The sequence below is a fragment of the Salmo trutta genome, chromosome 10 (assembly GCF_901001165.1).
Source record: "Salmo trutta chromosome 10, fSalTru1.1, whole genome shotgun sequence".
Taxonomy (NCBI): Eukaryota; Metazoa; Chordata; class Actinopteri; order Salmoniformes; family Salmonidae; genus Salmo; species Salmo trutta.
The window spans coordinates 27,808,915-27,823,738 of record NC_042966.1 but is presented as its reverse complement, the minus strand read 5'-3'; the positions used below and the strand labels follow the sequence as shown (position 1 = coordinate 27,823,738).

Below are 14,824 nucleotides of genomic sequence, written 5' to 3'. Positions count from 1 at the left end.
CAGTACCACCTCTTTGTGTGGGCTCCTCTCTTTGTGATCAACTCCTGATGCCATCTGCTCTGTGTGGTACCGGCGCTGGGCCGACGGAGGGGAGCCCGGCAAGGCCAGGACAGAAAGGGAGAGATTGAAAGAGAGGGAGGGAGAGAAAGGTTGTTCCTCTGGATAAAAGCACTGGCCACTGGGCCGCAGGGCTGAGAGAGCCACTGATGCTGCCTGCCACACAGACAGACAGGGCTATGTGAAGTCACAAAGAGGATACCTCTCGGACTGTCTTTCAAATACACTCACTCTCCGCATTTCATCTTTCAACTCATTCTGTCTCGCGGACATATGTACATGTACACACACACACACACACACACACACACACACACACACACACACACACACACACACACACACACACACACACACAAACCAAAAACAGCTGGTGCACTTGAGGCCAATGTGTGACATATAGTATCCCTCTGCAACTAGATCCTAGACTTCCTGATGGGCCGCCTGGGATGGTGAGGATAGGCAACAACACATCCGACACGCTGACTCTCAACACGGGGGCCCCTCAGGGATGTGTACTTAGTCCCCTCCATTACTCTCTGTTCACCCACGACTAGGTGGCCACGCACGACTCCAACACCATCATTAAGTTTGCAGACAACACAACGGTGGTAGACCTGATCACCAACGACAATAAGACAGCCTATAGCAGGGGTGGGCAATTGGTCCGCCTTTTGAAAGCCCTCGGATCAACCCCCCCTCCCCCCCCTTAACTCAATTGGGGTCTTAACTTACTGTTGCAAGTTACAATAGTAGAATACACAAGGTGCAATTTGGAAATTAGCCCATTAGTCTAGCGGCCAGCTATCTAAACGTAGTAATCCTGGTCAAATTACCGGCCGAGGGGCCCACATTGATTTTGTTATTCAGTCTCACTCAGATATCATATTAAAAACTGCAAACATTTCTCTCCACCCTACTGTATGGCAAAATGTGTAGAATTTTCTGAAATTTGCTGTTAAACAGCTCATTTTCCTCTCTGCCCCATGGCAAATGGAGTAGAATTACACGAAATGAGTTATAAAATTGGAAAATCTTCTCTCCACCCCATGGCAAAATGTGCAGAATTGCAGCAAACTTGCTTTAAAACGGCAACATTTTCTCTACGCTGCATGGCAAAATGTGGAGACGTTCATGAAATGACCACTAAAACACAACAAAAAAACGTATCTCCGCTGTCAAGAAGGGGGCCGCTAAAATGTTTTTCTTGCAATGTAAGGGGTGGGGGGTATGGATGTGGGTATGCAAAGGATGCGGCACCTCAGGAGTTCTGATTTTTTTTGTGGTCCCCACCTCCATCAAAGTTTCCCATTCCTGGCCTATAGGGAGCAGGTTAGAGACCTGTCAGTGTGGTTCCAGGACAACAACCTCTCCTTCAACATCAGCAAGACAAAGGAGCTGATCGTGGACTACAGGAAACAGAGGGCCGAGCACGCCCCATTCACATTGACGTGGCTGTAGTGAGCAGGTCGAGAGCTTAAAATCCCCCATGTCCACATCACTAAGGACCTATCATAGTCCAAACACACCAAGGTAGTGAAGAGGGCACTGAAAAGGTTTGGCATGGGCCCTCAGATCCTCAAAAAGTTCTACAGCTGCATCACCGACAGCATCTTAACTGGCTGCATCACCGCTTGGTATGGCAACTGCTTGGCATTCGACCGTAAGGGGCTACAGAGGGTAGTGTGTAGAAATATTAAGGACTAAAACTTCTCCAGCTCCTTCAAGTTGGATGGGTTCTGCTGGTGTACAACAATCTTTAAGTCATACAACAGATTCTCAATTGGATTGAGGTCTGGGCTTTGACTAGGCCATTCCTAGTTTACATTTCATGTAAATGTTTCCCCTTAAACCACTCGAGTGTTGCTTTAGCAGTATGCTTAGGGTCATTGTCCTGCTGGAAGGTGAACCTCCGTCCCAGTCTCAAATCTCTGGAAGACTGAAAAAGGTTTCCCTCAAGAATTTCCCTGTATTTAGCGCCATCCATCATTCCTTCAATTCTGACCAGTTTCCCAGTCCCTGCCGAAGGGAGAAAAACATACCCACATCATAATGCTACCACCACCATGCTTCACTGTGGGGATGGTGTTCTCGGGGCGATGAGTGGTGTTGGGTTTGTGCCAGACATAGCGTTTTCCTTGATGGCCAAAAAGCTCAATTTTAGTCTCATCTGACCAGAGCACCTTCTTCCATATGTTTGGGGAGTCTCCCACATGCCTTTTGCCGAACACCAAATGACAGATACTCCAATCTCCGCTGTGGAGCTATGCAGCTCCTTCAGGGTTATCTTTGGTCTCTTTGTTGCCTCTCTGATTAATGCCTTCTTTGCCTGGTTCGTCAGTTTTGGTGGGCGGCCCTCTCTTGGCAGGTTTGTTGTGGTGCCGTATTCTTTCCATTTTTTAATAATGGATTTAATGGTGCTCAGTGGGATGTTCAAAGTTTCGGATATTTTTTTATAACCCAACCCTGATCTGTACATCTCCACAACTTTGTCCCTGACCTGTTTGGAGAGCTCCTTGGTCTTCATGGTGCCGCTTGCTTGGTGGTGCACCTTGCTTAGTGGTGTTGCAGACTCTGGGGCCTTTCGGAACAGGTGTGTGTGATATATATATATATATATATATATACACAGCCACGTCAATGTGATATATATATATATATATATATATATACATATACTGAGATCATGTAACACTTAAAGTCCACCTGTGTGCAATCTATTTAACTAGTTGTGACTTCTGAAGGTAATTGGTTGCACTAGATCTTATTTAGGGGCTTCATAGCAAAGGGGTGAATACATATGCACTCACCACTTTTCCGTTTTTTAAATATATATATATATTTTTTAAGAAGTTATTTTTCACTTCACCAATTTGAACTATTTTGTTCATGTCCATCATGAAATCCAAATAAAATCCATTTCAATTACAGGTTGTAATGCAACAAAATAGGAAAAACGCCAAGGGGGATGAATACTTTTGCAAGGCACTGTATCTATATATCCAGCCCTTATATTTAGCCTCACAATGAAGTGTTTTACCATGTTATTTTCAGGACAACCAGGGCTACAAGTAGAACACAACAATTTTACATAAACAGTTGCATTCATTAGTTTTATTGACAAATGTTAACACAGCAAAAACCTGATTTAAAAATATGAACGCTTGTAAGTACAGACATGTTTAAAAAAAAAAGTTAGTGACAACTGTTTGGAGTTTGACTTTTTCCACATTTTGTTGTTACAAAGTGGGATTAAAATGTTTTTATTTGTCATTTTTTGTCAATGATCTACACAAAATACTCATGTCAACATGGAAGAAAAATGTTAACATTTGTAAAACATTTATGAACGATTAAACACTAATAGATAAGATTAGATAAGTATTCAACCCCCAAATTCAATACATGTTAGAATAATCTTTGGCAGCGATTATAGCTGTGAATCTTTCTGGGTAAGTCTCAGAGCTTTCCACACCTGGATTGTGCAACATTTGCACATTATTCTTTTCAAAATTCTTCAAGGTCTGTCAAGTTGGTTGTTGGTCATTGCTAGACAACCATTTTCAGGTCTTGCCATAGATTTTCAAGCAGATTTAAGTCAAAACTGTAACTCGGCCACTCAGGAACATTCACCGTCTTGGTAAGCAACTCCCTTGTAGATTTTAGGTTATTGTCCTGCTGAAAGGTGAATTCATCTCCCAGTGTCTGGTGGAAAGCAGACTGAACCAGATTTTCCTCTAGGATTTTGCCTTTGCTTTGCTACATTCTGTTTATTTTTTTTATCCTGAAAAACTCCCTAGTCCTTAACGATTACAAGCATACCTATAACATGCAGCCTCCACTACTTGAAAATATGGAGAGTGGTATTCAGTTATGTGTTGTATTGGATTTGCCCCAAACATAACACTTTGTATTCAGGACAAAAAGTTAACTGCTTTGCCACATGTTTTGCAATATTACTTTAGTGTCTTTGTGCGTGTTTTGGAATATGTTTCCTTCTTTTCATTCTGTCAATAAGGTTAGTATTGTGGAGTAACTACAATGTTGTTGATCCATTCTCAGTTTTCTCCTATCACACCCATTTAAACTCTGTAACTGTTTTAAAGTCACCGTTGGCCTCATGGGAAATCCCCTGAGCAGTTTCCTTTCTCTTCGGCAACTGAGTTAGGAAGAACGCCTGTATCTTTGTAGTGACTGGGTGTATTGATACACCATCTAAAGTGTAATTAATAACTTCACCATGTTCAAAGGGATATTCAATGTCAGCATCTACCAATAGGTGCCCTTCTTTGCAAGGCATTGGAAAACCTTCCTGGTCTTTGTGGTTGAATCTGTGTTTGAAATGCACTGCTCGACTGAAGGGCCTTACAATTATCTGTATGTGTGGGGTGCAGAAAAGAGGTAGTCATTAAAAAAATCATGTGAAACACTATTATTGCACACAGAGTGAGTCCATGCACCTTATTATGTGACTTGTTAAGCACATTTTTACTCCTGAACTTATTTAGGCTTGCCATAACAAAGGTGTTGATGCTTATTGACTCAAGACATGTCAGCTTAACATTTTTCAGTAATTTGTATTTGTTTTTGTTGAAAAACATATAGTTGAAGTTTACATACACCTTAGCCAAATACATTTAAACTCAGTTTATCACAATTCCTGACATTTAGTCCTAGTAAAAATACCCTCTTAGGTAAGTGAGGATCACCACTTTATTTTAAGAATGTGAAATGTCAGAATAATAGTAGAGTGATTTTTATTTCAGCTTTTATTTCTTTCATCACATTCCCAGTGGGTCAGAAGTTGACATACACATACAAACGTTTCAGGTAGCCGTCCCCAAGCTTCCCACAATAAGGTGGGTGAATTTTGGCTCATTCTTCCTGACAGAGCTGGTGTAACTGAGTCAGGTTTGTAGGCCTCCCTGCTCGCACACGCCTTTTCAGTTCTACCCACAAGTTTTTCATAGAATTGAGGTCAGGGCTTTGTGATGGCCACTCCAATACCTTGACTTTATTGTCCTTAAGCCATTTTGCCACAACTTTGGAAGTATGCTTGGGGTCATTGTCCATTTGGAAGACCCATTAACGACCAAGCTTTAACTTCCTGACTGATGTCTTGAGATGTTGCTTCAAAATATTCACATAATTTTCCTACCTCATGATGCCATCTATTTTGTGAAGTGCACCAGTCCCTCCTGCAGCAAAGCACCCCCCACAACATGATGCTGCCACCCCCATGCTTCTTGGTTGGGATGGTGTTCTTCGGCTTGCAAGCCTCCCCCTTTTTCTTCCACACATAACGATGGTTATTATGGCCAGACAGTTATATTTTTGTTTCATCAGAACAGAGGTCATTTCTCCAAAAAGTACAATCTTTGTCCCAATGTGCAGTTGCAAACCATAGTCTGGCTATTTTTTATAGCGGTTTTGGAGCAGTGGCTTCTTCCTTGCTGAGCGGCCGTTCAGATTATGTCAATATAGGACTCGTTTTACTGTGGATACAGATATTTTTGTACCTGTTTCCTCCAGCATCTTTACAAGGTTATTCTGGGATTGATTTGCACTTTTCGCACCAAATTACGTTAATCTCTAGGAGACAGAACACGTTTCCTTCCTGAGCGGTATAAGGGCTGCGTGGTCCCATGGTGTTTATACTATTGTTTGTACAGATGAACGTGGGACCTTCAGGCGTTTGTAAATTGCTCCCAATGATGAACCAGACTTGTGGAGGTCTACAATTTCTTTTTCTGAGGTCTTGGCTGATTTCTTTTGATTTTCCCATGATGTCAAGTAAAGAGGCACTGAGTGTGAAGGTAGGCCTTGAAGATACATCCACAGGTACACCTCCAATTGACTCAAATGATGTCAATTAGCCTATCCGAAGCTTCTAAAGACATGACATAATTTTCTGGAATTTTCCAAGCTGTTTAAAGGCAGTCTACTTAGTGTATGTAAACTTCTGACCCACTAGAATTGTGATACAGTTAATTATAAGTGAAATAACCTGTCTGTAAACAATTGTTGGAGAAATGACTTGTGTCATGCACAAAGTAGATTAGACTTGGCAAAACTATAGTTTGTTAACAAGAAATTTGTGGAGTGGTTCAAAAACGAGTTTTAATGACTCCAACCTAAGTGTATGTAAACTTCCGACTTCAACTGTAATTCCACTTTGACATTATGGGGTATTGTGTGTAGGCCAGTGGCATTTTTTGTGTGCAATTTAATCCATTTTTAATTCAGGCTATAACACAACAAAATGTGGAAGAAGTCAAGGGTTGTGAAGGAACTGTATGTGAGGTTACTATGAGCGTATTATAGACACTATGTTCTGGGATTTCCTATGATCTTCTATGTAGAAGAGCCCCTTACCTTCTAATGGCTCTTGTGTAGCTTTTGAGTGTCATAGCGCCCCGGGCCCTTTCAGGATCCGCCCTTGTCTCACAAACACCGCTCTATCTCAGCCCCGTTAATCACACAGACTAATGGTATCTACAGATGCAGAAGAAATAGAATAATCCAATGGTACAACCCGTAAGTCTGTAGCTCAAACATACAATGTTTTAAAGGGCTTGGAAGTCCAAAACGTGCCAGCATTATGATGGGACTCATTGGGTTAAGCTTTTAAGATTTGTTTAACTTTACAACCGTGAGAAGGAAAAATAGTTTTACATTTGCAGAGGAGTGAAATATGTTTCTGCAAAAGAATGTGCACTCTCCCTCCGTGGGTTGTGAGTACGGGGGTGTGTGTAGCTGTCCTGAATCAGGGGAGTATTTGTTAAATTGGTGGCGACTGCATTTCGCTCTGCCCGTGACCTTGAGGGGGCTTTGCTGCTCCTTGAAGAAGAAAAGCAGAAGCTGGCGGTAAACAAAGTTCACTTCTGACAGATGGATTGAATGACAGAGAGGTTGCGGGTGCCAGAATAGCCCTGGCAGCGGAGGAAATGTTCAATGCGGTCCAACAGGAGAGGAGGTGTGAACAGGTGCAGGGCTGCTGAAGGAAGAGGGACCAGATGGAGGGAGCCAGAGCCAGTTTAGTTAAAGGAAAAAGGGTGGGAGGGAGAGCAGGGGAAGGGGGAGCGAGGAATGGAGGGGAATGAGAGAAAAAGGGATAGGAGCAGAGATAAGAGCCCCCAGGACGGAGAAGAGCGGAGGAGAGAGCGGAATAATGCACAGAGCAAACTGTGCTGTGCTATGTAAGTGATAGCCAGGCTAGAAGGGGCTGCTTTTGATATTTCTCTATCTTAGAGAGTGAGGGGGAGATGTGTTAGTTAGATTGAAGGACATGGGTGAATGGAGTGCAATTGACACACCAGCGGCTGAATAAATGTGTTAAAATATACAAGGTGTACTTTAAAGTGTGTCTGTGTGTGGATACTGAACTTTATTCTTCCCTGAGCTGAGTACATGGTGTCATTAGACAACATTCCAAATACCCCCAGTTGGCAGTGCCACACCAAATCAGCATTCATTAGTTCTCTTTATACTGTTATTCTTAGCATCAGGATCGATCTTTTTCGAGATCATTTGACATCAATGTAAATGTATGAAGGAAGGGATGAAGGAGAAGAGTGAATGGCAACTGGTTCAATATGTTTTCCAGGTATAATGTACTTCCAATAGAGTATTGTTGTGATGAGTATTTACAGTTTTCAGAGTTGGGTAAGTCATTGAATAAATGAATTTGCTTGGGAACATGCTGTCTGTTGTGCACTGCTAGATGGCTACTGTTATCACACATTGTTTATTTGTTCTGTTTTGGGCTGGGTAGGAACATCAGGCCTACTGTGCTCGTTGAAGACTGCTTCTATTCCTCATATTCAAATAAATCCTAGATCCACATGTACTATACCATGTTTTTCAGTTTAGATTTTCACTGTAAAAGTGTAGAAGTTGATGTTATCTAAGTTGACCAACATGTTCACAAAGTTAGTCTTGAGAGAGGTTGACGCATTATCACACTAAACAGTAGCTGGTGTTGCCAAGCGGCTGACTCCAATTTGCGCTCGTTTTAGGAACCGTAGCATTTGGTCATTCCTGGCTGTGGATCATGGAGCACCGCGGGGTGCTGCAAACTCTGCGCTCGAATGGGCTGTGGTATTCCAAATCAAATGGGCAACAGCTTGACTAGTACCCACTTAGGCAGCCCTGGGCCCTCACTTAGTGCTCTAGCACCCAGGACCTAGCCACAGAGCCGGGTGCTGGGACGGGATAGTATAGTTCCCCCTATCAGGCTGGTCGACCCTGCCCTGCCTCCTGACTCACTCACTGACCATTAGGCCTCGCTCACTCACATAATTATAGCCAGTGAGCAAACAGAAAGTGACCCCTGGACTGAGAGATATGGAACTGTGAGAAATCTCTGTTAGGGGAGTTCTAGGTGGTTGCTCTCTATGTAGGGTTGGAATACCGATAGAATGGGTCTCAAGTCATCCTAAATCAGGTTCAGAAAAGGAGGCAATTCGTTTTGCAGCAAAATATTTTATTTTACACATGAAATCACATATTACATTTTTTTTTTTAAAGATAGCAAAGGATATTTATTAATAATAAGGTGGGTACTTATATCTGTCCTATTTCACACATGTACAAGTGTGTATTATACGCATTTGTGAATTGGACATTTTGTTTTTTTGCATATCCCAGCTCCCCCTCAGACACCTTCGGAGAGTGGGGTCACGGCCAGAGTCAGCCATGATCAACAGCGACCCTGAAGCAATTCGGGTTAAGTGCCTTGCTCAAGGGATCATCGGCAGGTTTTTCATCTTGCCGGCTCGGGCATTCGAACTAGCAATTTTTTGGTTACTGGCCCAACACTCTAACCGCTACTTTACCTGCCGCCTAGGCTACATGTACATGTTATGTGCTGAAGTGCATCTTAGATATAAAAGCACTACTTACAATATATAATTTACTATCATAATGTACTATAGAAATAAGGTTCAGGGCCATCTTCACTAGAGCTTCAGAAAGAACAAATCGAACTTCCGCTGTTTCACTCTCTTCTGACCATGGCTCATCTTGGCCTTCTGGCTCAAAACTTCCAACTCTCGTCAGTCGTCATCAGTCCTCTCTGAAACTTTCTGGCCGGCTGTCTCATGCTAATTGGTGGATAAACACCACCGGTGCGAGGCTGGGAGGCTGGGGCCCCCCTGGAAACAAACAGTAACAAATGGCTGGCTGTGAGGGCTCTGCAAGCCCACGCTGGGCGCTGGTGTGGGGATGGATGGTGTTTTAGGCCGCTGTTCAAGCACCGCAGGGGGCCGGGCGGGTGGCCGCTCTCTCTCTCCTGGTCTCCTAGGCAGGCGCACCACCACAACCCAACACCCCGCCCCCCTGCGTTCACACTCCAGACGACAGCAGGCCTGGAGAGACGGTCACTTTGGAGCCCTGTTCCAAAACCCAGTGTGGGAGAAAAGTTTGGTCGCTTTCTTTCGTTCTCTCCCATAATTAACACTTTTTAAAAACTTTTGTGCAATTTTTTGGGGGGTTGCCGTTGTCGTTAGATTTCAAATTGATGTTTTGTTCTTGTTGAATTTGCTATAGATTGATTGATTTGATATTTGTTTTAGTTTATTTTGTTAGAAATGTAGAGATAAAAGTCTTGATACGAGATCTCATTTTTGATGGCAGTAAAAAGCACAACATGACATTGTATTCTATGAGCAACATTAGTGGTGCAGTAGTTTGATCGCGATTTTCATTACTGTATTGTCATTCTATATATATCACAGACAGTAGACAGTATCACCAGCAAAGCAAACCCACACCACCACCTCCATGCTTCACGGTGGGAACTACACATGCAGAGATCATCTGTTCACCTACTCGGCGTCTCACAAAGACTCACATTTAGACTCAGCAAACCAAAAGACAGATTTCCACCGGTCTAATGTCCATTGCTCGTGTTTCTTGGCCCAAGCAAGTCTCTTCTTCTTATTGGTGTCCTTTAGTAGTGGTTTCTTTGTAGCAATTCATCCTTTAAGGCCTGACTCACGCAGTCTCCTCTGAACAGTTGATGTTGAGATGTGTCTGCTGAACTCTGTGAAGCATTTATTTGGGCTGCAATCTGAGGCTGGTAAATCTAATGAACATATCCTCTGCAGCAGAGGTAACTTTGGGTTTTCCTTTCCTGTGGCGGTCCTCGTGAGAGCCAGTTTAATCATAGCGCTTGGTTTTTGTGACTGCATTTGAAGAAACTTTCAAAGTTCTTGAAATGTTCTGTATTGACTGACCTTCATGTCTTAAAGTAATGGTGGACTGTCATTTCTCTATGCTTATTTGAGCTGTTCTTGCCATAATATGGACTTGGTCTTTTACCAAATAGGCCTATCTTCTGTATACCACCCCTACCTTCTCACAACACAACTGATTAGCTCAAACGCATTATGAAGGAAAGAAATTCCACAAATGAACTTAAGGCACACCTGTTAATTGAAATGCATTCCAGGTGTCTACCTCATGAAGCTGGTTGAGAGAATGCCAAGAGTGTGCAAAGCTGTCATCAAAGGGTGGCTACTTTGAAGAATCACAAATATAACATTTTGATTTGTTTAACCATTTTTTTGGTTAGTACATGATTCCATATGTGTTATTTCATAGTTTTGATGTCTTTGCTATTATTCTACAATGTAGAAAATAGTAAAAATAAAGAAAAACCCTTGAATGAGTGTCCAAACTTTTGACTGGTACTGTATCTAATATATATCCTGCTGAGACGCACTATGCCTTTAAAAGCATGAGATTTTGGCAATGAAGCCCTTTACTTCTCCAGAGTCAGATGAACTCATGGATACCATTTTGATGTCTCTACATGCAGTTTGAAGGAAGTTGCTAACTAGCGTCAGCGCAATGACTGGAAGTCTAGGGGAACAACTAGACTTCCAGCTTGCTAGCTGTTCCCATAGACTTCCAGGCATTGCGCTAACGCTAGTTAGCAACTTCTTTTGAACTACATGTTATATATAAACAAAAAATATTTAAAATCATATTTTTGGGAGTGGCAGAGCTAAATGTCCCACCGCTGCTAAATTAATATAGGGGAAACACAGGATACAGCTTTATTGTTTATCATTAGTCCATCACATGTACAGTACATCTCACCCCCTCAGTGTACACTGTTCTGTTGCATTGTGTAGTGGACAGCTGCCTCAACACCCAGGGGCCTATTGTCTGGGGCGTGACACTTTTACCCTTCCACCCCTCATGAGCTGTCTTTTTATTTCCCTCCTCTCTATCTCTCTCTTTCTATCCTCTCCGTCTCTCGCTCAGGCAGGAGAAGGAGAGTGCGGAGCGCTGCCGGGGCGAGGACATGGATGCTCTGACCTTCTCTGCACAGCAGCGCGAGCAGGAGCTGACACAGAGGCTCCAGCAAATGGAGGCGCAGCACGAGCGGAGCGGTGGGTGTCCGGTGGCGCCGCCACAGCCTGCCAAAAGAACACCCCCACCTTTCTCCACCCTTCATGCCCCCATCCGCACCCTGGCCCATGCCACACTGTGAGGGACGGCATCAGGAACACCTGTAACCTTTGGCTGGCCGAAGGGAGCAGATGCTTGGCACTCCAGAGATTGGCCATTACATATTAGTTATCGTTTAGAAAGGGAAAAATGGGCCGCGTTCTGGGCTCACTGTCTGTAGATTTCAGAGTGCTGCTCTCACATCTGTTGCACCATCTGGATCCAGCGAGTTTATTTACCTGTGTTTTGAGAAACTTGAAGCATGCTGATTGCCAGAACAAAGCCTCGGGAAAACAAAGGGCTTCTTTTTGGCGCAGCTCGGCGGCACACATGTTGTCTAAAGAGAGATGGCATCAGAAGCTCAGCAGGAAGCTCTCTGGGCCTATGGAATTAGTCCTTTAATACCACAGACCACTTCCTTCTCTAAAGCGTATAATGGCCACTCGCACCAGCTAATTAGTTTTCTCTCTCTCCCAACCACCCCCTCCATCCCTCTCTTCCTCCCTCCCTCGCTTTCTAAACAGTTTGGTTTTTAGTAGTTGTAGACAGAATAGCCTCTAGACGATATGTTTTTTTTCTTTCTCTCTCTCCGCTGTTTGTTTTTACTCCCAGTTTGTTTGTCTTTGTATCTTGTTTGTCTCTGTGGCCTACGCATGCCCAGCCGCTTTCAAAGCCTGTTAGCTAATTACGATTCTTTTGGGCAAGTTTTTTTTTACTGCTCCCAGCCTGCGACCCAACTTTTTTTTTGTAAAGTTTAATTTCGCAACATAAAAAAAAGATTTCCACACCACGTCCCAAATATCTGTATTTGCTTTGTGTGTCCATGCTGTGTGATTTGTCTATTTATGTCCAAATGGCTAGCACAGAGCTTTCTGGAGTCTTTTTCTCTGTACACTGGCAGACTATGTCAATAAGCCACCATGACAAAATCATTTTAGAGAGAACATGAAACCAGCTCTGTTTCCTTGACCAGATTAGCTGTGTGGAGTTAGTAATTGCTCCCTACTTTATGTACAGTCACAGTTCATTTCACCCCTGAGCATCATCCCTTAAGTCGCTCTCCCAGTTTAGTGGTAATAAACTCGACCAGTGGAATCCAACCTCTTGTCTGAATAGCAGCTTCTTTCGCTTCCTCTAAATGAAAGGAATCTGACTAGCATGTCTCAGCACTGCAGAAGCTAGAACATTTTACTGTAAACTACCCTTACTCAGCCAGAATGTACAATGTTGAAGTCTAGTTCTACCAATTTCCCTGTGAATGCCAGGTGATGTAAAACACTTCATAAGCTCTCCTGCATGAAGCACTTGAGATCTAAGCCTGGAAGAGTCATCTGCATATCCACTCGGCTGCTATTTCACACAATAGTAAATAGTTGAAAGGCTCTTTATAAATCTGAGGTACTTTTCAAAAGACTGGAGTCCTTCATGAGTTCTATTGTGACAGAATGGTAGAGCAGGTGGAATGGACACCATTCCAAACTTGCAGCATTGTTTTAAAAAGACATATGTTGGTGATGATACCGCCGCACAACATTTCAAAGACTGATCAAAGTCGAGTGTTGGATTGTTCCAAAAGAGTCGCGAGTCAGTCTATGGGCACTGTAAAACAACACATTTCACTGCACCTACTGTGTGTGGTGTATGTGACAATAAAACATGGCATTCTCTTTATTTATTTTACATGACAAGGTTAAAAACCTAGCAAATGGAAAGAGTTTCAAACAACTCCATTTACAATACAATCCTTTCTTTAAACAACTTTATTGCATGGTGAATCTGCACAAAGATACTATACTTCATTCATTACGTGAATTTAGGCACAAATAAACATACTGTATGTAATTCACTGTCTTTTTCCTGTACCTGTCCAGGATGCAAGATATTTGATGTTGAGTGAATGTACAGTATGTATCATGACTGTGGTCACTGACCCTGCTATCCCATGTTCCCTTGCAGTGGGTGAGCTGGAGGCCCTCCTCAGCTCCCAGAATGCCCTGATAGGGAAATTGAAGGATGAATGTCTCAGTCTGGGGGCCAAGCTGGAGACGCTGACAGAGACTAGCAGGTAACACCCACACTGGACATTAACACTTATTTAATGGACATTTGGCAGTCAATCAAAGCCTTTTTTACATCAGCAGTTGTCACAGAGTGCTTTACAGCTACCCAGCCTAAACCCCCAAAGAACAAGCAATACAGATGCAGAAGCACAGTGGCTAGGAAAAGGTTAGAAAGGCAGGAACCAAGGAAAAAACCTAGAGGGACCAGGCTCTGAAGAGTGGCCAGTCCTCTTCACACACTTTTATCACTTATTTAATACGATTTATGTCACTCTGTCAGACTTTTTTTAATGCGGTCATGATAACCAGCAGTTAAAAAAATAAATACAAATAAAAGTATGACATATTTTCACTGCCTGACTTCAGTGCCTGATGGAACCTGGAATTGCGTTGCCGGCGAAACACCTTGACCTGTTTTTTGTTCTCTTTGACCATAATGTCAAATATCACATTGGATGAGAAGTACCATACAGTATACCTCCAGATTGTGAAATCTGTTCTCCGTGGCACTGTTCCTTTGCAATGTTGTCACGACACTGTGCTGTATCAGAGCTGCTGTCATTATGCAGTGGGCCACGCCAGTCTGTCCACAGACAGACACACACACACACACACGTTTGTCACCTCAGGCCTTTGGGCCAGTCAGCTGTTAAAACAGTGTAAAGCACATTAGTCACATCACAGCCCCCAATCTGCCACAGCCAGAACGCCCAACCTGCCTAGGTCCTACCAACCCCATATACAGGACGACACACTCTCATCTTAGAAGAGAATACACCCATACACTCTGTAATGCTAACATAGAGGACAACAGCTTGTAAACCAACGTTTAAATGCCCTCGCTTTCTCTCTCTCTCTCTCTCCTAAACACACATACACACAATTGTAAAACCACTACATCCGCTGCGTAGCCCTCATTCAGTGTTGCACTGCGGTGGCCTTTTGTTGTGTGTCTGCAGGCTGTTTCAGCTCCCGATGCCTCATGCTCAATGTGCCAGCTAAAGCGCAGCCGGCCTGCTAGCCAGATGAATGCACTGCGTTCTTCTGCACCACTACACCCAACAGTAAACAAGGCAAAGGCCTCCTCCACAGCCCAGTGCAGCCTGTTGAGAGAGGAAGAGGGGAGGCCAATAGCCTGCTGGCCAATTTGGGCTCCTCAAATGTGGGATGAGTAGACCTCAACTTGGGTAAAGGATGGAGCTCCTTATCTGGAAGTTTCGATTGCCACAGTGCTGTACATTAGTGGT

The 14,824-nt window shown here is 43.3% G+C and overlaps 1 protein-coding gene across 3 annotated transcripts in view; it reads left to right on the top strand.

The window, feature by feature from the left end:
• The window catches only part of sdccag8 (SHH signaling and ciliogenesis regulator sdccag8), a 64,321-nt gene that overhangs the window by 25,681 nt on the left and 23,816 nt on the right, over positions 1-14,824 (top strand). For all 3 annotated transcript variants that reach the window (XM_029765215.1, XM_029765214.1, XM_029765216.1), the window contains exons 14-15: positions 11,332-11,459; positions 13,474-13,582. In XM_029765215.1, the coding sequence (XP_029621075.1) occupies positions 11,332-11,459; positions 13,474-13,582 (237 nt within the window). The remainder of the gene's footprint in view (positions 1-11,331; positions 11,460-13,473; positions 13,583-14,824) is intronic.